This window comes from Aplidium turbinatum, chromosome 14 (genome assembly GCF_918807975.1).
Source record: "Aplidium turbinatum chromosome 14, kaAplTurb1.1, whole genome shotgun sequence".
In the NCBI taxonomy this organism is placed as follows: domain Eukaryota; kingdom Metazoa; phylum Chordata; class Ascidiacea; order Aplousobranchia; family Polyclinidae; genus Aplidium; species Aplidium turbinatum.
The window spans coordinates 5505294-5532123 of NC_137485.1; the positions used below are offsets into that span (position 1 = coordinate 5505294).

General features: G+C 37.9%; 2 protein-coding genes across 2 annotated transcripts; both read left to right on the forward strand.

Moving 5' to 3' along the window:
- Positions 1 to 9996: 9996 nt before the first annotated feature.
- On the forward strand, positions 9997 to 17668 carry LOC145782837 (uncharacterized). Its single transcript, XM_082594601.1, has 4 exons — positions 9997 to 10245; positions 10498 to 10581; positions 15860 to 15998; positions 16098 to 17668. The coding sequence occupies exons 1-4, from the start codon at positions 9997 to 9999 to the stop codon at positions 17666 to 17668; spliced, it is 2043 nt and encodes a 680-aa protein (XP_082450727.1).
- Positions 17669 to 17769: 101 nt separating this feature from the next.
- On the forward strand, positions 17770 to 18480 carry LOC145782838 (uncharacterized). Its single transcript, XM_082594603.1, has one exon. The coding sequence runs from the start codon at positions 17770 to 17772 to the stop codon at positions 18478 to 18480; it is 711 nt and encodes a 236-aa protein (XP_082450729.1).
- Positions 18481 to 26830: the final 8350 nt, after the last annotated feature.

A 26830-nucleotide genomic window follows, 5' to 3' on the forward strand; every position in this document is an offset into this window, starting at 1 on the left:
TTTTGCATTTTGAATTGTTTTCCGATTTCAATTGGAGTGTACTGTCATGTACTTCATGCTTTAATTTCTACTTTGTTATCTACTTCATGCAGTAATATTGCGTGACAAATTGTGAGGCGGGAATTTGTTGGTCTGACATAGGAGTTGCTTGTTACATCATAGAAAAAATTACGAAAAGTCGTCCAGTAAAAGTTTTCGCCGACATTCCAGTTTTATTCAGCTTAAAGATGCCACCGAAAAAGCGTTCAAAATTGCAGCCCTCCAATGAGTCATTTTTTGTTGCGTCTAGTCAGAATTTCAGCCAGCATGAAAGTGACCAAACGTCTGAACGAAACGAAAGTGCGCCAGTGCCAAAAGGCGTTAGCACGATCACTCGATCAGGGAGGTGGAAGAACCGAGTACGAGCAGGATAATCGCTGCTGAAGGAAGAAGCTATCAAAAATCGTGGGAGAGCGAATTCCCGTGGCTAGAATACGATAGATGCAAAGATAGAGCATTCTGTCCGATTTGCAACTATGTCGCAACTGCTTGATTTGATCTATTTGCAAGCATTGAAACAATTTCATTAATGCTTCCAAACGTGGTCTGCATTGTGAAAATATACTTATTGTTGCCTTCCATCACCTGCGAGGCGGAGCGATCGTTTCGTGCACTCAGGCGCATAAAAACCTACTTGCGATCTACCATGACGCAACAGCGATTGAACCACGTCCTAATTTTAAATGTTTATCAATCTGGAGCTCCACGGTTACAACTTGATCAGTTGATTAACAGTTGGATTGACAGAGCTGCTGTTCGCAAAAAATACTTTTGCCGAATGTTAAGTGTCAGAGCAGCAACTTAACAATAAAATTCACCACATACCTCCTGTAAATTATCGAGCTACAAATCAGGTGTGAAAAGACAATTGCATCTACGAAATACGCTTAGTAAAAATCAAACAAAAACATGCAGTTTGAAAGTTTTTAGGTTGCCATATTGTGCTATCCGCCACCCCGTGCAAAAATAAAAGTTGGCGCCTATGGCTAGTAGGTTTGTTCTTCTGCAGTGTAGCAAAGAGAGCATGATTTGTGTTTTCCAGTTGACTTTCCCAGAGTCGTAGTTTTGTTTCGAATCCGCGCAGGCTAGGCCAGGGGCGCAGGGGGGAAGATGCCAACCTGCCCTCAATTTTTATGTAGATAGAGGGGCAGGGAAGCAATGGTGCCCTTTTAAGGTCATGTAAACTACTGCACATTGTGCAATATAACAATTTCTGCTATTCGCTTTTAGCCTAATTGTAGCCTAATCTTTCATTTTTGCCTGAAAACTAATAAGCTTATTCAGTTATTCACGGCACAAAATTCTGCAACACAGTAGGTTACATCATTATAACATAGCATAATGTCCTTCTTTGTATACCGGACACTTGTATCATTACTCGATAGTGAGCTGATAAATGAGCATTATCGCTATACGTATCTTAAAAATTAAACAAAAAATTGGCTTTTCAGCAACAAACGTGCCCTTTTTTCATAATCCTGCCCCCCCCAGTCAAAAATCGTTCTGACACCCCTGGGCTAGGCCTACATGCATCCACATCTTGTGTATCAATTGGAGCTTTCCCTAAAGGCGCACATTCAAGTTGTTCAGATGTGACGTTAAATCGACGAGAATTGTCAAATTAGAACCGAATCTTGTTTATGAAACTCTGCAGCAATGATGGTCTTACTTTTAAGGAAGGTTGCTGTTTCTTCCTTCAACGTGTACACTTTTTAGCATATCGTCTCGACTTAGCCAACAGACGATTGAGCCAAAAGGAATGTTCAAAGGTTTGTCGGGTGTTATGATGATTCACATCATGAACGGTATAAAAGTCACCAAAGAAGCGGAGAAAATAAAGCATAGTTTGTGTTATAATCACATTAATCAAAAATTAGGGGTTTGGTTATAAAATAATACATCACTAGGCGGGGCTACTTGTAAACATGTTCTGTTAAAAGCGCCCTAAATTAAATCATAAAAGTTGGTTATTCTCCTGTTTGGGGGGGGGAGGGAGGGGTAGGGTAGCAAAAGCAGGCTTGAGAAAAACGTGTTAGGGCTTTTTTGTGTTTTTTAAAAATTATTTGGAAAAGGTAGTTTCACGCTTATTTCACTTCAAAATGAATTTCGGAGCCGGAGTCAAAAAAAGTGACTTTGTTCACCTCTGCTAGGCATGTGGTGAATGCAAAATTTATTGGTCAGCTGATTAATTTGATTATGTTTAACAAGATTTTATGTTTGAGCCTTGGTAGAGAGCTTGACTTGTTGCAGGCTACCAGATACATAATTATAACACTTAGTAACGTTAGCAGGGAATAATTATAAGCTATATCTTAGAGAAATAAATGAATGAATTTGAAAATTTTTCATTTTAAAGCTACACAAGCGACACCTCAACAGCACCATCAACAACTGACACGAATTCAATGTGTGGTAGCCTACACAAATTGGCGAGGGACAGATCACATGATATGCACAGCACAAAACATTAAATAATAGTTTCATTGCAGCCTGACGCTATTATTGCGTACAGATGTCCGATTCTGCAGTAAAATGTTGTATGGTGTGCAATACGCGTAAGCAAACATCACGTGTTTTGACAAAAGGGGCCCGGAGTGAGAGGGGGGCCGGAATGACTCTTCATACAGTACCCCTAGTGAAAATTTTTCTCAGAGGCCCTGTAGACAGGTCATATAATAGGCTACTATAATTTGTAAAGCGGCGGTGGGCCGGATGATTTTCCTTGGCGGCCGTAGGTTGCTGACCCCTGTATAACTTTTCGTGATTCGTTTCCTGTGTTTTTGGACAGGAGTCGTTTGTGGTATTTTTTGAACTTGTTGAGAACACGTTCTAACCCGACAGTAATTAATCTTGATTGAATTTCAAACTACACCATGACTTGATATTGCTTTAAGCAACATTATTATATTTGTGTTTTCTGATTTGTTTTTGTCACATTGCCGTTGGTTTGTTTTAGTTTCCTTGCTGTTTTGATTCTGTTGTTTACTTTAGTTTGCAAGATAACTTTCTTATTAACAAATTAGACGTCAAATGATATGAGATGTTCTACTGGTGCAAATTAAGCTAAACTATCACAAGATGTATACAGTGACAATCTGCTTTTATTCCGACGTTGCAGCAGTGCAGCAGTGCGTACAAAACTCGATTCAAGACTCATGCCGTTCACTCTCCTATCTTGTTGTTATTTAAGTTCCTTGTTGATCGCAATTAAGTCCCCCCCCCTTTTTTCTAACTTATTTCAAACTTTGCGCGCGATAAGTTTTTGTCCAGAAGTTGAATTTTCATTTTGCATGTTTAGTTGTTTTCAGCAATATGTCCTGTGTTTTGCCATGCTAGACAGGTAGTCATTAGTCACTACCTGGTCTAGCCCCCTGAAGAAGTCAGTCGTGTCTGATTGACGAAACGTCGGAATAAAAGCAGATTGTCACTGTATACATCTTGTGATAGTTTAGCTTAATTTGCACCAGTAGAACATCTCATATCATTTAATTAAATGCCTGGTGAACAGCCTCATTCAATTTTCAAATTAGACGTCTCATTGAGGAAATGTTGATGTTGACTACAGTCTATATTGCTTAGTAAAGTATGGATTTAAAAGACTTGTGCCCTAGCATAGACTCTTAACTGTGGATCCACAAAGTAAAGGCGCCAAACAACAATGGCAGCAAGTTTCGACAAAGCTATCGAACTGCTGATAAAATGAATAAGAATGAACTTTTGAATAAGAATAATGCATTTAAACTGAATAAGAAGTTTTTGACTTATTTTTGATTTAAAACGTTGTTTCAACTTCAACAATATGCCAACAACCTTGCTTTCGTGAATATAGACTGCAACCTGTGATTGTTTTGATAATGAATATTCTCACTGTTAACCATTATCGAACCTTTCCTATTTCCATTTGGTAGCCTACTTGTGTTTCAGGTTTGTTTTTGTTTTTTTGGATCCTGCAACATGTCGCAAAAAGACTGCTTAGTGTAACATTTAAATGATTTATGGTTCTTTTCTTTTTAAAAAATAACAATGCGGACACAATACATGTATAATTTTCCTGGATTATTTAACCAAAGCCTTCGACACTGTAAACCACCACATATTATTGATTATTGAACAAGTTGGAACGCTATGGCATTCGAGAACAAATGAATAAATTATCATCGTATTTGTCTCAAAGAATGCAGTTTATAAAACATGAAGACAAGACACTTCATCAGACCTTAAAAGATATTACTTGTGGAATACCACAAGGTTAGGTGCTAGGCCCACTTCTTTTTCTTCTGTATATCAACGACTTGCCCTGCAGTACTAAAATGAGTGTTAGGCTGTATGCTGACGACACAGTTCTTTTTACCTCAGGTAAAACATTGGAAGCTGTTCAAGAGGAAGTAAACATAACTAAACAATGAAATGCTGCATATCAATGACTGGTTAAAAGCGAACAAACTAACTTTAAATTACACTAACTCATCATTCTTACTATTAGAGGAGCATCAAACAAAAAGCTTTGATTATAAACAATTTAAAATACAAGTTAACGCAAATGATATTATTTATAGAACAACTTCTGCAAGTACCTCGGAATTAACATTGACGAGAATTTAGATTGGAAAGTGCATATTGATGACATATGCCAAAGACTTTCAAATTTCTGAAACCTTTTTCAAAATAAGAAAATACCTGAACAGAAAAGTGTTACTGAGCCTTTACACTGCAATGGCCCATACTATTATTAGCTATGGAATCGTCAGTTGGGGTTGAGTTTAAAAAAAAAACAATTAAATCAAATATTAGTCTTGCAAAACAGAATCATACGAGCCATAACATTAGCGAACGAACGACTACAGCAGCTCCGCTCTATCAAAAGTGTTGTGTACTACCTGTAAACCTCATCTATAAACATGAAATTGCAAAAATTATGTTTAAGTACAAAAGTGAACAATCTTTACTGGATACTTCCAAACTCAACGAGAAATACACTACCATAACACAAGATCTTCTCAACAAAATAAGTATTTTTTGCCAAGAGTTGAAACGAAGAAGTCAAGCTCTAGCCTCAAAGGGCAAGGTCCAAAAGTATGGAATGAAGTCCCACACTTTCCAACGTCAATGCGTCCAGTGATAAACTAAAATTACATTATTTGAAAATGACGACAAACCAGTTGCCTACATGAAAAGCAACTTAGCCTACCTCTACAAACAATTACGCTGTTTAAGTTGGCTATATCAAACACTGACTTATTGCCGTTCATTGTTTAATGCCATTAGCCAATTCGAGTGCTTTCTTCAATCCATTTGTGTCTTCATTAATGACCAGTTGGGAGCAGCTGACTAGACGACCAAACGGTCTTTCGCTGCTCCTGGTTAATCAGATTGAATTTGTTAACACTGAGCGTACTTATGCGTTCCTCTATGTTCATGAATTGTTTGTTATTGTGATGTAAGCTTATTGTGTATCGTACTATTATAGAATCTGATTGACAAATAAAGTTTTTTCTCTTTCTCTCTCCAAAAACTTCAAGCCGCAACTTAGGCTACTTGTACTAGGCTACTTGTAAACATGTTCTGTTAAAAAGCGCCCTAAATTAAATCATAAAAGTTGGTTATTCTCCTGTTTGGGGGGGGGACGGAGGGGTAGGGTAGCAAAAGCAGGCTTGAGAAAAACGTGTTTGGGCTTTTTTGTGTTTTTTAAAAATTATTTGGAAAAGGTAGTTTCACGCTTATTTCACTTCAAAATGAATTTCGGAGCCTGAGTCGAAAAAAGTGACTTTGTTCACCTCTGCTGGGCAGTGGGCACTGGGCATGTGGTGAATGCAAAATTTAATGAAGAAAGGTTATTGGTCAGATGATTATTTTGATTATGTTTAACAAGATTTTATGTTTGAGCCTTGGTAGATAGCTTGACTTGTTGCAGGCTACCAGATACATAATTATAACTCTCAGTAACGTTAGCAGGGAATAATTATAGGCTATATCTTAGAGAAATAAATAAATAAATTTGGAAATTTGACATTTTAAAGCTGTACAAGCGACACCTCAACAGCACCATCAACAACTGACACAAATTCAAATCATGATAGCCTACACAAATTGGTGAGGGACAGATCACATGATATGCACAACACAAAACATTAAATAATAGTTTTATTGCAGCCTGATGCTATTATTGCGCACAGATGTCCAATTCTGCAGTAAAATGTTGTATGGTGTGCAATACGTGTAAGCAAACCTCATGTGTTTTGACAAAGGGGGCCAGAGTGAGATGGGGGCGCCGGAATGACTCTTCGTACAGTACCCCTAGTGAAACATTTTCTCAGAGGCCCTGTAGACAGGTCATATAATGGGCTACTATAATTTGTAAAGCGGCGGCGAGCCGGATGATTTTCCTTGATGGGCCGTAGGTTGCCGACCCCTGTATAACTTTTCATAATTTGTTTCCTGTGTTTCTGTACAGGAGTCGTTTGTGGTATTTTTTGAACTTGTTGAGAACACGTTCTAACCCGACAATAATTAATCTTTGATTGAATTTCAAACTACGCCATGACTTAATATTGCTTTAAGCAGTATATATTTGTGTTTTCTGATTTTATGTTGTCACATTGCCTTTGGTTTGTTGTCAGTTTTCTTGCTGTTTTGATTCTGTTGTTTACTTTAGTTTGCAAGATAACTTTCTTGTTAACAAATTAGACGTCTAATTGTGGAAACGTTGATGTTGCACTACAGCAGTGGCTCTCAACCTTTTTCGTCTTACGGCACCCTGCAAACAACCAAATAATTTGGCAGCACCCACAGTCAAACCAAAAAGTTTCTGCATTAAGTAAAAATAATTTTGAAAAGAGTTTTCGCAAAAAAAAACAACTAACTACAGCTCCGTATCGTATCATGTACAATTTAATGAAAATCGTTTCAAACGAAGTCAGTGCGAAATTTGCGCTGAGTTTTAGCGCAAATCCTTTTAATGTCTGGGCTCATATTTGATAACTGTTAACCATATTTAACCTCTTGTTTTCCCTGCAACAGTTAAAGTGTTTGATTGACAGAAACTTTCTGCCAGAGAATGTGAAACATTACATATGTGTAATTTAAATGTGCAACTATAATTTGAGCACAAATTGAAGCTAATTTAAATGTTTTTTTATGTTGAATTGCTGCTATTTCTTTCGCTTTCTTGTTTTCGTTGAATAAAGTTACTTTTTGGTTACTTTTTCGCAAAAGTAAAGTCACTTTTTCTAATAACTTGCGGCACCTTTGCGAATCGTAAATGGCACCTTTGGGTGCCGCGGCACCCCGGTTGAGAACCACTGCACTACAGTCTATATTGCTTAGTAAAGTATGGATTTAAAAGACTTGTGCCCTAGCATAGACTCTTAACTGTGGATCCACAAAGTAAAGGCGCCAAACAACAATGGCAGCAAGTTTCGACAAAGCTATCGAACTGCTGATAAAATGAATAAGAATAAACATTTGAATAAGAATAATGTATTTAAACTGAATAAGAAGTTTTTGACTTATTTTTGATTTAAAACGTTATTTCAACTTCAACAATATGCCAACAACCTTGCTTTCATGAATATAGACTGCAACCTGTGATTGTTTTGATAATGAATATTCTCACTGTTAACCATTCTTGAACCTTTCCTATTTCCATTTGGTAGCCTACTTGTGTTTCAGGTTTGTTTTTGTTTTTTTGGATCCTGCAACATGTCGCGAAAAGACTGCTTAGTGTAACATTTAAAAGATTTATGGTTCTTTTGTTTTTAAAAATAACAATGCGGACACAATACATGTATAATTTTTTCTGGATTATTTAACCAAAGCCTTCGACACTGTAAACCACCACATATTATTGATTATTGAACAAGTTGGAACGCTATGGCATTCGAGAACAAATGAATAAATTATTATCGTATTTGTCTCAAAGAAAGCAGTTTATAAAACATGAAGACACTTTATCAGACCTTAAAGATATTACTTGCGGAATACCACAAGTTTAGGTGCTAGGCCCACTTCTTTTTCTTCTGTATATCAACGACTTGCCATGCAGTACTAAAATGAGTGTTAGGCTGTGTGCTGACGACACAGTTCTTTTTACCCCAGGTAAAACATTGGAAGCTGTTCAAGAGGAAGTAAACATAACTAAACAAAGAAATGCTGCATATCAATGACTGGTTAAAAGCGAACAAACTAACTTTAAATTACACTAAGTCATCATTCTTACTATTAGAAGAGCATCAAACAAAAAGCTTTGATTATAAACAATTTAAAATACAAGTTAACGCAAATGATATTATTTATAGAACAACTTCTGCAAAGTACCTCGGAATTAACATTGACGAGAATTTAGATTGGAAAGTGCATATCGATGATTTTCTGAAACCTTTTTTGAAATTTCTGAAACCTTTTTTAAAATAAGAAAATACCTGAACAGAAAAGTGTTACTGAGCCTTTACACTGCAATGGCCCATACTATTATTAGCTATGGAATCGTCAGTTGGGGTTCAGCTTCAAAAAAACAATTAAATCGAATATTAGAATTGCAAAACAGAATCATACGAGCCATAACATTTAGCGAACGAATGACTACACAGCTCCGCTCTATCAAAAGTGTTGTGTACCACCTGTAAACCTCATCTATAAACATGAAATTGCAAAAATTATGTTTAAGTACAAAAGTGAACAATCTTTACTGGATACTTCCAAACTCAACGAGAAATACACTACCATAACACAAGATCTTTTCAACAGAATAACTATTTTTGCCAAGAGTTGAAACGAAGAAGTCAAGCTCTAGCCTCAAAGTGCAAGGTCCAAAAGTATGGAATAAAATCCCATATTTTCCAACGTCAAAGCCTTCAGTGATGAACTAAAATTACATTATTTGAAAATGACGACAAACCAGTTGCCTACATGAAAAGCAACTTAGCCTACCTCTACAAACAATTACGCTGTTTAAGTTGACTATATCAAACACTGAATTATTGCCGTTCATTGTTCAATGCCATTAGCCAATTCGAGTGCTTTCTTCAAACCATTTACAGTGTCTTCATTAATGACCAGTTGGGAGCAGCTGACTAGACGACCAAACGGTCTTTTGCTGCTCCTGGTTAATCAGATTGAATTTGTTAACACTGAGCGTACTTATGCGTTCCTCTATGTTCATGAACTGTTTGTTATTGTGATGTAAGCTTATTGTGTATCGTACTATTATAGAATCTGTTGGCAAATAAAGTTATTTCTCTCTCTCTCCAGAAACTTCAAGCCACAACTTAGAGTCAGAAATTACACCAGCGAGTTCTTCCTAAGAGTTAGGAAAGAGGTATTTGGCAGTCTACTTTGTTTTAGCATTGCAAATGGGTTTTGAATGCAATCTAATTTTGCATTGTCCATTTCTGGAAGAAAATGAAGCAAAGACTCAATAACGTTTGATTTCACATCATTGTTAGCAAAAAAACCCACACATGTGTGATGTATGTATATTGTATATGTTGTAAATACATTCCACATTATTTTAAGTTGACGTTTCATTCTTGTGAAAAAGCTTTTGTCTGTGATGTGTGTAAAATCTTCTCTTAAGTTTATTATTTGAAGCTCCATCAGCTATACTGTAGTTCAATTATATGTTTTATGTTAGTTTGTGTAACATGGAAACAAAAGACTGTGCTTTCGTTAAAAGCTTGTGTGATATAATTATTACATTTCAAGATGTCACTTTTGTGTGCATGGTTTGTGCTTTTATGGATATAGAATTTAACTTGCAATATTTTTGGAGATAAGTATTCGACTATGCGATTATTCGCACTGTTTACCAATATTGAATGTTTCACAGGTTGTTACCTGTGTTTCAGGTTATAGGCTGTTTATCCTGCAATATTGTTCATACTTTGTATATAAGTCTTTTGTTTGGTCAACCATCGCTAATGTGCCACTAAGTCAAATCAACCATTCACTTCACCTTTTACCATGAATCAAAGTGAAGCAATTCTGGTAAAGCTTGAAGTACTTGAAGATTGTGAACCATATGGAATCAATCACCAAGAACAAGTGGTGAAATTGAAAATTCATGAGAGAAGTCACACTGGTGAAAAGCCATACAAGTGTGATTTGTGTGAAAAATCATTTCCACAACCTAGTAGTTTAATTCGGCATAAAATGATTCACACTAATGAAAAGCCATATAAATGTGACATGTGTGAGAAATCGTTTGCCCAGGTCGGTAACCTGAAACGTCATATGCGAATTCACACTGGTGAAAAGCCATATAAATGTGACTTGTGTGAGAAATCGTTTGCACAGGGCAGTCACCTGAAAGGTCATATGCGAATTCACACTGGTGAAAAGCCATATAAATGTGACATGTGTGAGAAATCGTTTACATGGGTCGGTCACCTGAAAGAACATATGCGAATTCACACTGGTGAAAAGCCATATAAATGTGACTTGTGTGAGAAATCGTTTTCACAGGTCAGTCACCTGAAAAGCCATATGCAAATTCACACTGGTGAAAAGCCATATAAATGTGACGTGTGTGTGAAATCGTTTACACAGGTCAGTAACCTGAAAAATCCATATGCGAATTCACACTGGTGATAAGCCATAGAAATGTTACGTGTGTGCGAAGTCGTTTGCACAGGTCAGTAACCTGAAACAACATATGCGAATTGACACTGGTGAAAAGTCAAAATGTGATGTGGGATTGTGGGCCTATGTGAAAAAGTGTTTCCTTGTATTAGCAATTTGAATAGTCAGAAGATGGAGAAACACTTTGGAGGAAAGTTATAGGAAAGTGATTTATTTGTTATTATTTATTTATTATTATGTTAACTATTTGTCTGCTTTTCCTTTGTTTTTGGTGAATGGATATTAAGAGATTGTTTTGTTTGATTGAAATTACTTTGTATGCTACCTTGTTACTATGAATATAGATTATCACTTAAATGTTTTGTATTATCACTTAAATGTTTTAACTTAAATGTTTTGTATTGCTAATCGTCGTATAACAGGGTCGGCAACCTTTTTCTAACCGTGAGCCAAAACCAAAATTTACAAAGTCTTGGCAGGCCGTAGCTCACATTTTCCATTAACAAATTATTTTTTTTATGAAGTTGTCACTCCTAATTTTGTTAACAAAATCACAAAATATAACATACATTTATTGTTAGAACAACATTAATGTGAGATTTTGCAGTTGTTTTGGTTTGAAAGTTTTTGAAATTCAAGCTGTAGGTTGGATAAGGAAAGAAGCATGACATCTTGCAAGTGGTCGTCAAAAAATGTTGTTCTCAAGTTGTTCTTGGTGAGTTTCATTGACGAAAATAGATTTTTACATGCGTAAATGCTGCCAATTAATGACCCCTTTTTTGGCATGATTAATCAAGTTAGGATATTGTTTCCACTCAAGAAATTTTATAGAAGTCAAGCAGTGATACACTCTCAGCGTGAAGTTTCAATTTTAGCTCATTTCTGCATTGTATCCATCTGTGCATCAGATGGAGTAGGACTTAAACTTTAATGTCGCTTTCGAGAGAACGAATGTCACCATAGCGCAGGTGTTCTTAACCTTTTTTGTCTTGTTTACCCCTTGCTAAATGAAAAAAGTAAAATTTACCCCCACCGTTTTGGTGGCTCCTTGTGATGTCATCATATCCAGTCAACCATGCTTCACGCAGATAGTAGTTGGAAAAGGTATAATAACTTCAAATGCATGCTTAGTCAGCGTAGGAAACTCTTCGACTAATCCACACCAAAACTTGGAATAGTCACCATTGCATGATAAGAATTTGGAACAATGCTGATGTTAGACCTTCTACATTTAGCTGTAGCAGCTTGATGCCTTCCTTTACGGTGTTAAAATATACCTGCCCTAACAAGGGCACATGCTCAGGGGAGGCATCACGCTTATCAGACTTCTTTGTCTGTGACCTGCAATTTTTGCAGTTTCTGCTTCTGATTGCTTGACGACGGAACAATGCTTTGTTGAACATTGAAGATCAATCAATTCATCTTTGTAAAGATCATCGTCAGTAACACTTTCTAACTTGGCTTCGAAGGGATGAGTTATCTAAAGAGCAGTACTGTTAAAACTTTCACCTTCGAAAAGTTCTTTTTTAAGGCGACAAGGTGCTGGCATAATTTGACTTCGAGGTCAGAAATCTCGTTGCGACTTTTTAATCATCAAATGTTGGCAAATTTGGGTAAATTCCTTTTTAAACTCTTCTACTTCACAGATCTAATTTTGTCTGAAAGCTCTCAATTTTATCATTTACAATTACATATATGTAATGTAATATACAATATATATATTATAATGGTAACAATTTTTCCTTGCATTTGCATATTGAGCTGGTTCAAACTTGAAAAAATGTTTGTCAAGTAAGCCAATGTATCAATAAATTTATTGTCTCCAAAGTGCTTACTCAAGGGGATTTGCGTTCTCGAAGAAAAAATCTCGATTTCACCATGTAGTTCGAAAACTCGAGACAAAACAAGACCCCTAGAGAGCCACCGAACTTTGGTGTGATAAAGGAGAACAGAGTGTAGGCTTCTGATCCCATCTGATCACAAGCCACTTTGAAAAGAAGATGATTAAGAGCACGTGCCCTGATAAAATTCACACATTCAACCACATGCTTCAATACTGTTTTCAAATATTCTGGAAGGTTTTACTTGCTAGTGCATGTAGATGAACGGCACAGTGTGTAGAAATGATGCTCGGTACGCGTTTTTTCACCACAGTTGTAAAGCCAGACGTAGCACCGAGCATAGAAGGGGCACCGTCTGTGCAAAGTGACCCCACATGATTCCAGGATATATTATTTTGCTGAAAGAAATTAGGCCTATCCATTTTTTCAGAATTATAACCGCTTTGGTACCGTAGTCGTCTAAACTTTCGAGTGCAACACTACCAGTTTTTTAATAACTGAAAAATTGAAGTTTGCTTTAATTTATGATTCAATAAATTTACCCCCTGAGGGTAAATTTACCCCCGGTTAAGAACCTCTGCTATAGCGGGATGAAAATGTGTTGTATCATAGAAACAAGTGACGTATTGCTCGTAGGTTTGTTCTTTTGCAGTGTGGTGCTCTTTTAAAGTCATGTAAACTACTGCACATTGTGCAATATAACAATTTCTGCTATTCGCTTTTACCCTGATCTTTCATTTTTGCCATAAAAATAATATTGAGTTATTCACGGCACAAAATTCTGCAACACAGTAGGTTACATCATTATAACATAGCATGATGTCCTTCTTTGTATATATAATTATATATAGATGTCCTTTTTTATAATTACACCAGCAAGTTCTTCCTAAGAGTTAGGAAAGAGGTATTTGGCAGTCTACTTTGTTTTAGCATTGCAAATGGATTTTGAATGCAATCTAATTTGACATTGTCCAATTCTAGAAGAAAATGAAGCAGAGACTCAATAACGTTTGATTTCACATCATTGTTAGAAAAAAAAACACACATGCAGTGATACACTCTCGGCGTGAAATTTCAATTTTAGCTCGTTTCTGCATTGTATCCATCTGTGTATCAGATGGAGTAGGACTTAATACTTTAATGTCGCTTTCAAGAGAACGAATGTCACCAAAGCGGGATGAAAATGTGTTGTATCATAGAAACAAATAACGTATTGCTCGTAGGTTTGTTCTTCTGCAGTGTAGCAAAGAGAGCATAATTTACATTTTCCAGTTGACTTTCCCAGAGTCGTAGTTTTGTTTCGAATGCGTGTAGGCTAGGCCAAGGGCACCAAAAGCTGGGGGCAAGAGGGAGGATGCACCCCTGCCCTCAATTTTTCTGTAGATAAAGAGGCAATGGTGCCCTTTTTAGGTCATGTAAACTACTGCACATTGTGCAATATAACAATTTCTGCTATTCGCTTTTAGCCTAATTATAGCCTAATCTTTCATTTTTGCCTGAAAATAATATTCAGTTATTCACGGCACAAAATTCTGCAATACAGTAGGTTGCATCATTATAACATAGCATGATGTCCTTCTTTGCATACCGGACACTTGTATCATTACTCGATAGTGAGCTGATAGATGAGCGTTATTGCTATATCTTATCTTTAAAATTAAACAAAAAATTGGTTTTTCAGCAACAAAAGTGCTCTTTTTTCATAATCCTGCCTCCTCAGTCAAAAATCGTTCTGGCGCCCCTAGGCTAGGGGCAGTGGAATACCGGGACGACTCGCTTTATTGATTTTTCTTACGATATGGACGGCTGTAAGGTCATTGTGAAACTTAGAAATTGGCAGAACTGCAAAAAGTTTTCTTTGCGTTTGTGTAAATTTATTTTTATCAAATAAAATGCTATGTATTTTGCGTAAGGTTTAGAATGCTAGAACATCGGCAGAACCTTGCTACTGCAGTGTGAGGCTAACTACTGTTACTACTGTAGTGTGAAATCTATTGCTGCATTATTATGACTAGTATAGCATTACATAAACATGATATCACATATTTTCATGCATTTGTTTTGGCAATACACACTTTGTACACATGCAGGCAGATCACATACGCTGCAACTGGGTATGCGACATATGGCGGTAGACCTTAAGCTGCAGTTTCACCAAATTTTGTCATAATATTATGACCCTCCAGTTGTCCACCTTATTTTTGAGTGAGCAATCCCCTACTTCTACTGGGTCTGCTACTATTCGGCTAGTCCGATTGGGCTAGTCCGATTCGGCTATTACCCTATTCGGGTCTGCTACTATTTGGTGAGTCCGATTCGGTGAGTCCGATTCGGTGAGTCTGATTCGGTGAGTTCCTAACCTCTAACCCCTAACCCTAAACCCCTAACCCTAAAACGGCAATGATAATTAGGCTACGGTACCCGATAATTTAAAAAAAAAATTAAAAAAATCCCCCTTTAAGGGATCAGACTCACCGAATCGGACTCACCGAACCAGACTCACCGAATCGGACTCACCGAAACGGGCCATTCCGACCCTATTCGGCCACAGCCCGATTCGGCTAGTCCGATTGGGCTAGTTCCCTATTTGGCTCACAGTCTTTATCAGTTAGTTGCCTATTCGGCAATTTTTTGAAAATCCAACGATAATCCTTCTGTAATCCAACAAAATCCTGTAAATCCAACCACTCCTTCTGTTTATTTATAGAGTTTTGTATTTTATTCCACAATAGGCTATCGTTTCTTTTGCATTCTTGCATTTTATCCAGTGTTTACTTTTGAGTGCCTTCCCAGACGGCAAAAGCCGTCATTTTTACATTGATACAACGTTTGCAGACGTTAAATCAATGTAAAAATGGCAGATTTTACTGTCTGGGTGAGCGGTGTGATAAATTAAAGCCTTCGGTTGCGTCATAATGAATTGCGTAATTACTACCCCTTGACGGAGGAGCAAGACTACGCGCGCCGGTATTTAAAAGAGAGCAACGGAGAAAAAAGTGGGAAGCGAGGTAAAGTTGTTTACCATAGAAATGCTTGTCACAAAGCAATAGCAAAATTCTGGAAAACCTTTTTGAATGCACTGATTAATGATTTTAATTGGGAAAGAAAACCAGAAGTAGACATTTTTTTATTCAGGTTAAAGTGAAACCACTCTACGTTGGACTAAAGTTCAAAGTAACTATCAAGTTGCCTTGCAAAGCGGAAGATCAAAGTTTGCAAAACCGGTCGTAAAGTTGATTTTGCCCAAAAATTAGGTCGTTGAAATCAATGCTTAATTACTCGTAACTTTCACGTGATATACCGTAGGCCTAATTTTTTTTGTAGTCAGAGTGTAAAGATGGAGGTTTGATGTTATCGAATTGAATCGCCGGTTAATGACCGATATCAAATCTATGTTTCATCAGTTCTATGTTTCAGAGAAGCACAGAGATCTCTTGAGGTTTCTGTGGTGGGAGGATGGAAATACCAGCAAGCCTTTGCAAGTCTTCAGAATGAAAGTCCATCTATTCGGGGCTACCAGCTCACCAGGTTGTGCGAATTTCGGTTTGAAACAAGCAGCTGAAGATGGGTAAGCGGAATTTGGTAAGGATGTTTCTGACTTCATAAAACACGACTTTTATGTTGACGATGGCTTGACTTCAGTCCCTTCCGCTGATGAGGCTGTTTCTCTTATAACAGGAAGTATAGCTCTTTGTGAAAGGGCTGGCTTAAAACTTCACAAATGCTTGTCAAATGATAGATCCGTCCTTGATGCAATACCAGAAGAAAAAAGAGCTGATGGTGTGAAAGCATTAGATCTTAACAAAGATCCTCTTCCTCTTGAGCATGCACTGGGAATTTTATGGTGCGTTGAAAACGATTCATTTCAGTTTAGAATTATACTCAAAGACCTTCCTTTCACCAGAAGAGGGATACTGTCTACTGTTAGTTCCATTTTTGATCCTATTGGGTTCGTTGCCCCTGTTGTTCTGGAGGGAAAGAAGATCTTGCAACAACTATGTCGAGAGGGTGCAAAATGGGATGACCCTATTCCTGAAATGTTAGCTTCCAGATGGCGTAAATGGAGATCTGAGATTAGTGCCTTAAGCACCCTTGAAATTCAGAGATGCATCCAACCTGAAGGTTTTGGAACAGTTCAAAAGGTAGAGCTCCATCACTTTTCAGACGCCTGTGAGCACGGTTATGGCCAATGCTCATATATTCGGCTTAAAAACAGTGCTGATCAAGTTCATTGCTCCTTTCTTATTGGAAAAGCTAGAGTAGCTCCACTAAAACAATTTACCATCCCTCGGCTAGAGCTCACTGCCGCCCTGCTGTCAGCTAGAATGAGTAAATATGTTAGAGAAGAGATGGGGTATTCAAATGTGGTAGAACATTTTTGGACTGACAGCAAAATTGTACTTGGTTACATAAACAACGAAGCCAAAAGATTCCATGTTTATGTGGCCAACCGAGTGCAACAGATTCGAGATCTTTGCAGTCCTGACTCCTGGTACCATGTAGAATCCAAGGCTAATCCAAGCGATGAAGCTAGCAGAGGCATGAACACACAACGCTTTTTAAAAGGATCTATGTGGCTTCAAGGCCCAGAATTTTTATGGGGTGATTCTGACCTTTCTGCTACTGCAAGGTCCACGTTGGACGAAGCAACCGCAAGCGAAATGCAAAAGGAAATGCGCAAGGCTACTGTCCGAACAACACTGGCTGTCAACGAACGTTCAAAACCAACCAATCAATTTGAAACATCTCGTTTGGACCGATTTTCTTCTTGGCTGAGCGCCAAAAGGGCGGTAGCAAACTCTCTGCTTCTAAAGGCTAAGCTACTACACAAAATTAGGAAAAACACTTCTGTATTCGCTGAAGCAGTATCTGCAAACTGCTTGAGAACCGCAGAGATAGAGATAATCAAAGGCTTGCAACAGGAACATTTTAGTGAAGAAGTATCATTTCTCTCCAGTTTCCAACAGGAAGGTCATTCTCATCTGACACGTACAACTGTGAAAAGGACTAGCAGTCTTTACAAATTAGATCCCTTTTTAGATAAAAATGGTATCTTGCGAGTCGGTGGTCGAATTAGAAATGCTTCCATTTCTGACCTTGCCAAACACCCGGCGGTTATTCCAAGAAAAACTCATGTAGCGCATCTGATAATTGACCATTGTCACAAGGAAGTCAGCCACATGGGTCGTGGAATCACCCACAATCATTTGTGACAGAGTGGTTTCTGGATAATGGTGGATCTTCTGCAGTAGGTTACCACATCAGCAATTGCGTTGTTTGTAAGCATTGGAGAGGTGCTCTTCAAACACAAAAAATGGCCGATCTTCCCAGTGAGCGATTGAGTGAGGAGCCCCCTTTTACGTTTTCCGGCGTTGACTTCTTTGGTCCATACTATCTCCGAGAAAAGCGATCGATCTTGAAAAGGTATGGTGTGGTATTTACCTGCATGTCGAGCCGAGCTGTCCACTTAGAGACCGCCAACACAATGAATACGAGCTCGTATATTAACGCCCTTAGAAGGTTTCTTGCACGACGAGGCCCAATATGTCAACTACGATCAGACTGTGGTTCTAACCTGATTGGCGCCAATAATGATTTAATACAAGCTAAACGTGAAATGAACGAAAAACACATTGGTAACTTTCTCTTACAACATCACTGTGACTTAATCACAAATAAATTTAATGTACCTCACTCCAGTCACATGAATGGAGCGGTCGAACGACAGATCCGCACCATTCGAAGTGCTCTTGACCCGATGCTTAAAACGTGTGGCAGTCAACCTGATGACGAGTTATTTCGGACCTTGATGACAGAAGTTGAAAACATTGTTAACTCCAGACCCCTTTCAACCGATCAGCTATGCGACCCCGAATGTCCTGCCCCACTTACTCCCAATCATCTGTTAACCATGAAACCTAAGATACTACTTCCACCCCCAGGAATATTTCAGCGGGCTGACCTCTATGCAAGAAAGAGATGGAAGAGAGTCCAACATCTTGCCAATGAGTTTTGGTTTCGTTAGAGGAAAGAATTTATTCACAATTTGCAGTCCAAACGGAAATGGTGTTCCAGACGACGCAATCTAAAGACCGGCGACATTGTGATTGTCTCTGACGACGCCGCTCCACGCAATCATTGGCCACTTGCCAGAATTGACTCGGTTATTCCTAGCGATGACGGACTAGTACGCAAGGTCAAACTACGCATGGCTAATGCACATCTTGACAATCGCGGTAGACCGACTAAAACTGTTTCGGTTTTAAGTAGGCCCGTCCACAAGGTGATTCTTCTTCTATCCACGGATGAGGACTAAGTTCGAGGATGACAGAAGGAGAAGGAGCAACGTGTGCGAAGAAAAACAATTGCAATAGGCCTATCTCATTATTCATTGTAAACTGCCCCAGTCGACGTTTAACCTGCGAAATCTGTGAAAAAAATCTTTATGGTGATAAAGCTTTTTTTGGGGGGGCGATGTTACGGCTGCGTGATTCTCCGCTCCTTGCGTATTTTTTAATGTTTGTGTTTTTATCCGGCAACCCTGTTTTTCTTATCTTTCTAAAATGTGGCTAGTTTGAAATCACTTAAAAGAAAGCTTGGAACTAAGTTTAAATGGTCATTAGTGAAAATGAATAGTTGTATGTTGTCCTTATTAAGTCGATCGGAACTGCCACAAGGAAATCTGTACTTGAATTGATTGTTCGTTTGGAAGAAATTCAGTTTTCTCTTTGGGTCTTGGTTTCGCCAACGTCAGTCTTCACCTTGACATCAATCAATATACACAACAATTTCAATTGGCGTGGTTGTACATTGGAGTCCAGAGGAGGCTGTCGCATTAAAAACCTATACTGACAGGCTGGTAAACTGCTGACGCTGTCAAAGCATCTGACGTCAGCCACAGATGGATCGTGCATTATCGTAAAAACTGTCCGTTCGCGCACTTGCCACTTTGACTATATATATATGATAATAATTATATAACTTTGTTTTAGACTTTAGAGCATCAAATTTATGCTATCTCCGTAATTAATAACTCGTATGTAAGTGTTTACATGTATTTTGACCATAGGCGCCTAAGCCGTAGGGGCCTGTCCCCCACGCATATTTCTGCGTGGGGGCAAATTTTTATGCTGTGTTGATACATAAAACAATAGATGAACTAGCGATCAGCAGCAGGAAAACATTTTTTGAATGCAAACCGCAACAGCTTCGCAATAAATAATCACTACAACGAGTAGTGATGCTACAATCCCACACCAGGCAACAAAATCTGTCATTTTTACATTGATTTAACGTCTGCAGACGTTGAATCAATGTAGATATGATTGATTTTGCTGCCTGGGACATAGCAAAAATCTACCATTTTGTGTCGATTCAATGTCATCAGATGTTGAATGCTCCCAAAAAAAAAACATAATTTGCTACGTAGACGGAGCGTGCGTTTAGCTTTATGAGCTTGCAAACAGACTTGATGTCGCTTTTGAAAGTCGATACGGTACCTCTGCAGTGCCCAGTGAATCGCTCGCTGTGAAAATGAACTTGAAGTCTCGGCCGAGGTAACCACTAACCAACGCAACAAGGGCTGGTACAAACCGCATTGCGCACACGCCGCATAATCAACGCATTCACGCAAAGTGAATGGCGCACACACGACCGTTGCCATAGAAACCCGATCAAAGGCGGAATATGCGCATCATTTGTTTCATCTGCATCGCGAAAACGGGCGTTTTACAGCGGTCAGTCACAAGTTGCGATATTGTAGTGAAAAGAGAGCAATGTCAAGTCGAAAACTTAATCAAACGTCTCTTCGTAACTATTTTTCAAGGGCTGCTTACGGATGTCACCAACTTTTAAATTTATTCAAGGTGACGTGCTGCTGAATTGATGTAAACATGAATGATTTTACTTTCCACAAGTATATTTTCAAGCGTATGATCAAGTTAGTATTCGCATTCCATTTTCAAAACATTGTCATTCCATTTACAGTGTACCTTTTAGTAAACCTTTTCGTCTCTTGTTTCATGCTAATAAATCTAGTTCGTTGCTAAACTTTATGTTGTGCTTAGCTTAAAGAGTCGCAGTCCATCAACCGCTAGCTAACGCAGACGCATGTCATGTGTTTGCTTAACCGAAGTGGTCTAGTTTTGTTTATAATAATTGACATTTGCTGAATTTACGTTGCTGCTGATGAAATACGCTTTCGCCCCCACGGCCAAAAAAGTAGTTAGGCGCCTATGATTTTGAAAAATAACGCACTCTAACAACTAACAAAACACTTCTGTTTATCTCATGACTAACCTCTATTGTCAATCATGAAAGATGTTGTTTTGATATAAAACACATATTTTGAACGAACCCAGACAACAAAAATGACGGATTTTGCCGTCTGGGAAAGCACTCAAAGGTAAACACTGGATAAAATGCAAGAATGCAAAAGAAACGATAGCCTATTGTGGAATAAAATACAAAATTCTCTAAATAAACAGAAGGCGTCGTTGGATTTACAGAAAGATTTTGTTGGATTACAGAAGGTTATCGTTGGATTTTCAAAGAATTGCCGAATAGGGAACTAACTGATAAAGATTGTAGCCAAATAGGGAACTAGCCCAATCGGACTAGCCGAATAGGGTAATAGCCGAATCGGACTAGCCGAAACGGGCCATTCCGTCTTAGAGAAATAAATGAATGAATTTGAAAATTTTACATTTTAAAGCTGTACAAGCGACATCTCAGCAGCACCATCAACAACTGACACGAATTCAATGCCGGATAACCTACACAAATTGGCGAGGGACAGATCACATGATACGCACAACACAAAACATTAAATAATAGTTTTATTGCAGCCTGATGCTATTATTGCGCACAGATGTCCAATTCTGCAGTAAAATGTTGTATGGTGTGCAATACGCGTAAGCAAACATCACACGTTTTGACAAAGGGGGCCCAGAGTGAGGAGGGCCGGAATGACTCTTCGTACAGTACCCCTAGTGAAAATTTCTCTCAGAGGCCCTGTAGGCAGGTCATATAATAGCTACTATAATTTGTAAAGCGGCGGCTAGCCGGATGATTTTCCTTGGCGGGCTGTAGGTTGCCGACCCCTGTATAACTTTTCGTGATTCGTTTCCTGTGTTTCTGGACAGGAGTCGTTTGTGGTATTTTTTGAACTTGTTGAGAACACGTTCTAACTGGTTAAAAGCAAACAAACTAACTTTAAAGTATACTAACTCATCATTTTTACTATTAGAGGAGCATCAAACAAAAAGCTTTGATTATGAACAATTTAAAATACAAGTTAACACAAATGATATTATTTATAGAACAACTTCTGCAAAGCACCTCGGAATTAACATTGATGAGAATTTAGATTGGAAAGTGCATATTGATGACATATATATATGCCAAAGACTTTCAAAATTTCTGGAGCCTTTTTCAAAATAAGAAAATGCCTGAACAGAAAAGTGTTACTGAGCCTTTACACTGCAATGGCCCATACTATTGTTAGCTATGGAATCATCAGTTGGGGTTCAGCTTCAAAAAAAACAACTAAATCGAATATTAGTCTTGCAAAACAGAATCATACGAGCCATAACATTTGGCGAACGAACAACTACAGCAGCTCCGCTCTATCAGAAGTGTTGTGTACTACCCATAGAAATCCTAAGAGAGTAGAAGCGTCATTCCCATTCACGCTCCACACATCGCGATGGCACCGCTCGAGTGCGCCCGCCAACACTTTTGTTAGCACAACCAATTGTGAAAGCCTATTCAACTACGTGCTAATGAATGGTAAACTTTTCATTTAAACCAAAGACAGGCAAGACACAACAATAACACAGGGTTGAGCATTACAACAGTATATTACATATTTACAAATAGTTCAACATTCAAACGTTTTCAGCTTAACTTAAGCCCTCATCAGGAATCTGCAAATGTTTATAAACTACAATAAATTTCACTTCTTGACAGTGACTACCGTAACTAACTAACTAAACAACTAACTAAAAGCATCGAGAAACACGCAACGATTAAAAGCAATAAAGTGGAAAACATACAGACAGACGAAAAGTAAATTACATTAAGAAAAGGCAACTGCGTGACTAAGTTACAAATGAATTTGCACCACGCTGTACGTGATACACTAGTAAATGTTGAGAAGAATGGAGGCGCCTCACGCAAATAATATGAACAATGATTTGTAAAATATGATTTTATAAAATTTATTTGTTTAAGTTTGGGTTGTAGCGTTTGATTAACAGCGCTTCCTGAATTTTTGTGTCAAATTGGGATTTGCCTTTACGTAAAATTTTAAATGAGTCAGTAGAGAATTTTTGATCTGTACAAAAAGAACAATCCATGATATTGTCTTTAATGGCACTTTTCTTTAAGTCTCTAAAGTTCAGATGCTCCCGTACTCTCGTGGTCAAATGTCTGGTGGACATACCGATGTACGTCAATGCCGAATCACACGAACATGTAAAACTGTATACGACATTTGAGCAGAGAGACGAAGGCGTCTGGGACTTTAGTTGAAAATACGAACTAATTTTAAAAGTTTTATATATAGGAAAAACGTCCACATCAAATTTATTTTTCATAAACTGTCCGATTTTACGAGCAAACGTTTTGGATTCTTTTCCCACAAACGGAATGGACAAGCAATGTTTCACGTTGAACTCATTTTCAGCCTTTTCTTTTTGGTTGGAATTCTCAGAGATAAAGCGATTCAATATTTTCTCAAAGTACAATTTTGGATAACCATTATTATAGAACATTTGTTTTAATTTATCTGTTTCAATATTAAAAAGAGCATCATTGCAGCAAATCATTTTAGCCCGAGCTAATAGGCACATGATCAAACCAGATTTCCATTTCAATGGGCATAATGCATCAAAATTCAAAGACAAACCAGTATGAGTTGGTTTGCGCCAAACCCAAGTATCAAATCCAGTGGGATTACTTTTAATTTTTACGTCCAAAAAAGGAAGGTTTCACGTGCTTTTTCGATTGTAAATTTAATGTTTTTATGTTGAGAGTTCAGCACATCTAAAAAGGTTTGACATGAGGTCTCTTTATTAAATACCGCAAAAATGTCATCAATGTAACGTAAGAACAACTTCGGGTGAAATGCTAGATGCTTTTCAAATAATTTTGTTTCCAAATGTGCCAGAAAAAAATTAGCAATAGTAGGGCCCAATGGAGATCCCATGGCCACACCGTCAATTTGTTTAAACAATTGGTTTTTATACATAAATATGCCTTCGGTAGCTAAATTCATTAACTTGACAAATACGTCACGCTTGAAAGGTAATTGAGTTGGTTTTGTTTCCGAATAAATGTAGTCAGCAAATATGTTAACAGTCTTTTTCAAAGGTACGTTTGTAAACAGAGATTTAACATCAAAACTGACCATCATCTACCCAGAAAAAGGAGAATAATCTTTTAGTTTTTCTAAAAAATAATTTGTGGAGTTAAGCAACAATCATTTTTTAAATCAAATCAAATTTTACAAATCATTAATCAAATTCTTTTTATTTCCCAAGCGGAGTCCCTCTTCCTCCTGAAGTTTGTACAACTCTTTGATGTACTGCCACTTTATTGCATTGCCTTCTCCATCTTTGATAATGCCGTACGAAGCTAGAGTGCTTCGCATTAGCTTCAACATATGACAAATATCCAGGTATACATGCACTTTATGATCTGGATTCTGAGGATGACCAAATGATGGGGTAAGTTCAGGGACTGTCATCTCTGCTCCTAGCGTCTCCAGCATTAAGTGACAGGAAGGACCATCACAGGTTATAGATTGGATCCATATGCCGATATCTTAGAGCTTGCTGAGACACTGCTGTATCAAATTTGCTCTTTCATTTCCTGTAATGCCCTTGATGAGAAAATATCCAACCGGTATCTTCCATGATGCATTCAGAGGTACCACCATGAACACAAGTGCTTCTGAAGCGATTGGATTGGAGTCATCGCAACAACCTGTGCCCATATCCACATACCCTTGGAACCTCTTACCATCCCACGGGACATGTTTCTTAATAGCTATCTCGTCCATCATGAGAGCGCACACTAGTTCCTGACCTCTATCTTTTGCCTTCTTAGCTTGTGCGTGTAATGAAGTAATGCCTCTGCTGTAAACCCTGGCTGACCATCGACTGTGCTGTACCACTTTCGAATGACAGATGGGTGGAGAGTTGTAAATCAAATGTCTTTCGAACAAAACGATGTGCCTTGGCTGAATAAAAGTTCAGCGTCAAAGCAAAGGCACGGAGAGCAGGTGGATACTTTTCCTTGCTTAGGCCATCTTTGTCTTTTGCTTTTACCAGGCGCTTCATCAGTGTACCTGGATAGTTGCATGAGGATTGAAGCACTTCCAGTCCAGTCTCCGACAACATATGTTTCTCTTTCAGTGATTTGACAACGGTCTCTAAGGTGTCTACCTTTTTACGAATTCTGCATGTCCTTTTTTGTGAGTTTTTCAGCCGCTTTTGTAGGGACCTAGCTGTGTCATGCATCTTGTCCAGTTTTCTTTTCATACTTTTTGGACTCTGAGAAATAAAGTATGTGTGATCGTGCTGCTTGACTGGAGTTGTTGGCACAGATGGTTTGTCAAACGTACCAGTCGGAATTGGTGTAGTCTCTGATGTGGTTGGCAATTCTGAAGGCATGTCTGGGCTGCTTCTGATGGGTGGAGGCTTGCGCTTTTTCACAGTCTAAAAATATATAAACAAGAAATGAATAAAAAATGAAAAAAAAAGCAGTTAATTGTCTGATGTATGCAGAGTAAAGGACAATAACACAAGACAAAAAAGTCAGTATACTTTGCATAATGCATATAAGATAATGTATTCTCCACTTTGGGTAAGGTTGCATTAGACTTTTTTTAATCTTACAAATTATTATATCATACAGAGTAAAAAAAAATCACCACGCACACAAAAAATGAATATATATATAAAAAAATAAGAATACAAACTCAGGCATTGAGAAGCATTATATAACAAAGCAAGGTACCGTAATTTGGGGTGAATAAGGACTGCGGGGTGAATAGAAACAAAAACAGATTTTTGTATGTTTAAAAAAAAAATTACTTAAACTTAATATTTCAAACACAATATTTGCTTTGCACATACATATAAGTTTACAGGTTGTTTAAGGCTGATAACTTTTTTGAATAATATATTGTAACTGCAAAGAGACCAAAATCACTTGGGTAAGTTTTTTTCTTATTTATTTATTATGGTCAAAACTTTGTTTATGGAAATCGGTTTAGTAGAAAATAACACTTTTTCTGGGTTTGCACCTTGTTGGGTTGGTTATCGCACATATAATATAAAAAAAAATTGGACCAGCTATGTTTACGTTGATTGTGCTTAATTTTTATTCTCTTTTTCAAGACAAAAATTGCAACTTTTGTGGGGTGAATAGAGACAATGCCAAGAAATTACAAACCGAAGTTGGGAGCCAAGAGCTACAATAAATATGATGCCAACACCTTGCAAAAAGCTCTTGAAGCTATAGGCCTAGATAGGGGAAAGACTTACAGAAAAGTCACAGAAACGTTCAACATTTCAAAAAGTGTATTGGCTAGACATCACAAAGTCAAGATATGAAGCTCCAAGGAGGTCAGCTAGCTTTAGGAGAAGCATTAGAGGAGCATCTAGTTGGTCGACTCTTGCTATGTGCACAGTGGGGCTACCCCATGGTCAAATTTGACACAAGATGCATCATAAAAGCTCAATTTGATAGAAGGGAAATTCAACACACAAAGTTTAAGAATAATATGCCGGGTAATGACTGGGTAGAATCGTTTCTCAAACGGCACAAAGATGTGTTGGCTCTTGAGCTGATGTTTCTACTTACTTTAGACCAGGGGTCACCAACTGGCGGCCCGCGGAAGGTATCAGCGTACAAGTATAACCAAAAATACTTTTCTTGAGTTAAAGAGCACGAAGGCAAAAAATACTTTCCGGGAAGCATATTTTTGCTTTGCATACGATTCCACCGATTGACCAATCAGATTATAGTTCTAGATGGGGGTTGCTTAAAGTTATTCCAATGCGATGTCCAGCCACACTGACCCAGTGGTTGATTAAAACGTCTGTTTTCGAATTTCGAAATTGTCTGTGAGCATAGGGTTGCTTATTTTAAGTTTGCAAATGTCATGTAAACACTAGTGTGCGTTCCACCGTTATTGTGTTTCACGAGCAGTGTTCTCTTTATGCAAGTTTTTGTTGGCAAAATAGGTCGGTGTGCCAACTCAATTTATAATAAATTGGCAAAATAATATACTATATCAATTTAAAAACTTTTCTGATTGTATTATGAAAATATTTAGCTTAGTACTGCAAAATGTTTTTTTTTAA